At 33.2% G+C, this 3,032-nt stretch overlaps 1 protein-coding gene across 1 annotated transcript; it reads left to right on the top strand.

Annotated features, from left to right (window-relative positions):
• Positions 1–1,389: 1,389 nt before the first annotated feature.
• On the top strand, positions 1,390–2,688 carry LOC115973573 (zinc finger protein 862-like). Its single transcript, XM_031093839.1, has one exon. It carries the CDS (start codon positions 1,390–1,392, stop codon positions 2,686–2,688), a length of 1,299 nt encoding a protein of 432 aa, XP_030949699.1.
• Positions 2,689–3,032: the final 344 nt, after the last annotated feature.

The raw sequence follows: 3,032 nt of genomic DNA, 5'->3' as shown, positions 1-3,032 counted from the left end.
TTGCCGACTTGCATTGTCATTGTGTAAGTAAATTTAAAAAAAAAAAAAAAAAAAAAAAAAAAAGATCTATGGAAGGAAATTGGAGTAGTGGGCCGTGAGTCAGAGTCTAGGTATTTGGTTTATGTTGTTTGTTTATGCTTTTGAGTGATTTGTTTATTTAGTTTTTTTATCCTAAAAGGTCATCAGTCATTACTTAACTACAAGTGCATTTGTTTATTTAGTTGAATTGATTTTTTTTTTTTTTTGGATTGAAATTAGGTGTCAAACAATGAGCGCAAACGACAAACAATTGATGTATTCTTTAAGAAAAAAGATAATAGTCATTCAGAACTTAGGACTTCTTTAGAAACAAATGTTGATACTTCAATGCCCAACGAGCGTCTCTCCAAATGTTCAAGAATTGAATCTAAAGGGATAGACCGTGATCCAGGATCACGTAAACAAATATATGAATTCCCTGTCAATGAACAAGATGAAATTCGACGTGCTTATCTCATAGCCGGTCCATATCAACCTAGAGACATAAAGTATCCATACAAAGGACCGAAAAATCATTGCCGTAGTTTTCAATCTTCGTGGATTGATTCACATTCAAATTGGTTGGAATACTCACCTTCAACAGATTCAATCTATTGTCTACCTTGCTACCTTTTTCGTAAGAAACCAACAGGTCGTCCTGGATCAGATGCATTCACTAAAAAAGGTTTTAATAATTGGAAAAAGGTGAAGGATGGGATGAATTGTTCTTTAATTGGTCATGAGGGGAAAGAACCTAATACACCACATAAAATTGTTGAGAAATGTTGTGAGGATCTATTAAATTATTCAGGACATATTGACAAACTAGTTGAGAAATAAACATCAAAAGAAATGGAGAATAATTGATTGCGGCTCAAGACCTCAATAGAGTGTGCTCAATGGCTAGCATTCCAAGCTTGTGCTTTTAGAGGTCATGATGAAAGTCTTGATTCAAAAAATCAAGGTAACTTTATTGAATTGATAAAACACACATCAACTTTCAATGAAAATGTAGCTAGAGTTGTCTTGGAAAATGCTTCACGTAATGCCGAATATACGTCACCCACAATTCAAAAGGAGATTTTGCATATTCTAGCTACTAAAGTGTGAAATGTTATTCGTGAAGAAATTGGGGATGCAAAATTTTGCATTCTAGTTGATGACGCTCGAGATGAGTCGAAGAGAGAGCAAATGACCATCATTTTGAGGTTTGTTGATAAAGAAGGTTTCATTAGGGAGTGTTTCTTTCATGTTGTGCATGTTAGAGACATTACTGCATTAACTTTAAAGAATGAGATATGTGCTGTCCTTTCTCATTACAACCTCCACATTTAAAATATTCGAGGTCAAGGATATGATGGGGCTAGTAACATGTGTGGTGAATGGAATGGATTACAAGCTCTTTTTCTTAAAGATTGTCCATATGCTTATTATGTACATTGCATGGCTCATAGGTTGCAATTAGCTCTAGTTACAGTATCTAGAGAAGTAAAAGATGTTTATCAGTTCTTTGATCATTTGGTTAATATTATCAATATTGTTGTTGGTTCTAGTAAGCGTAATGATGAATTGCAACATGCTCAAGCAGAACAAGTTGAGAATATGATTGCTTCTAATGAAATTGAGACTGGAAGAGGTGCAAACCAGATTGGTACTTTGCAACGAGTTGGAGATACTAGGTGGGGATCTCATTTTCAATCTATTTGTAGTTTGATTAAAATGTTTGATGCTACTTGCAAAGTTATCAACACTATTTCTGAGGAAGGGGCTAACTATAAACGACGCGGTGATGCCAAGGGAGCTTATCAGGTATTAACATCATTTGAATTTATTTTAATCTTGCATTTGATGAAAGAGATGATGGGAATTACTAATATGCTTTGTCAAGCTTTGCAACAACATTCTCAAGACCTTTTAAATGTCATGCATTTAGTTTCAACTACAAAATCACTTATTCAAAAGTTGAGAGATGATGGATGGGAGCCTTTACTTGCTAGAGTTATATCATTTTGTGAGCAACATGAAATTGATATTCCTGATATGAATGCTCGTTACACTAAAGCTCGAGGTAGATATCGTCGTCAAGATGAAGATTTAACAATGGAACATCATTTTAGAATTGGCATATTTACAGTTGCAATAGACTTTCAATTGCAAGAATTGAAAAGTAGATTTTGTAAGCTAACAACGGAACTTGTCATTCTTAGTTCAGCTTTAAATCCTAAGGATACTTTTAGATTATTCAAAATTGTTGATATATGCAATTTGGTTAAGAAATATTATCCTCAAGATTTCACTGAACAAGAACAAGAACTTTTGGAGTCTCAATTGCAACATTATGAGCTTGATGTGATAAAACATCCAGATTTTCAGAATATGAGTACAATTTTTGAGCTATGTAGGGGATTAAAAATTTCAGGAAAGTCTAAAATCTATTTTTTGATTGATAGACTTATTCATCTTGTGTTGACCCTTCCAGTTTCTACAGCAACTACAGAACGAGCTTTCTCAACTATGAAGTTGTTGAAAACAAGACTTCGCAATAGAATAGAGGATGAGCTTTTGGCAGATAATATGATAGTTTATATAGAGAAGGAAATTGCAGGGAATTTCACTGTAGAGATGATAATGGATGAATTTTATTCCATGAAAAATCGTCGTCAAGCATGATTTGATGTGAATGTTCTTTTTTGTATGTCTATATTGAACTAGACAATTTTTCATGTTTATTAATGTTCAAGTAAATGATGATATATGAAAGTTGATAATTTTGTATCCAATAGACTTAAAAATTATATTTAGTATATCTCTATTATAACTCGGCCCCCCCAAGTATTTATTCTTGGCTACGCCCCTGTGCATGACTTGGCTCATTATATCACAACACCTATGCATCAATGCATGTTCATGGTATTCAAACAATCTAAAACCCTAATAATCATCAAAGAGATAAAACAAACAAAGAAAAACCAAAACAAAGAAACAGAGACTTAAAAAAGGTAAACTAAGTTAAA

This window comes from Quercus lobata, unplaced genomic scaffold (genome assembly GCF_001633185.2).
Source record: "Quercus lobata isolate SW786 unplaced genomic scaffold, ValleyOak3.0 Primary Assembly Scq3eQI_1870, whole genome shotgun sequence".
Classification (NCBI taxonomy): Eukaryota; Viridiplantae; Streptophyta; class Magnoliopsida; order Fagales; family Fagaceae; genus Quercus; species Quercus lobata.
Note: the sequence above shows the minus strand (reverse complement) of the source record. Positions and strands in the feature narration are given on the sequence as shown.

What these genes read in the sequence shown, in the direction of transcription:
- LOC115973573 (XM_031093839.1), top strand. Translation starts at nt 1,390, where the DNA reads ATGTGTGGTGAATGGAATGGATTACAAGCTCTTTTTCTTAAAGATTGT.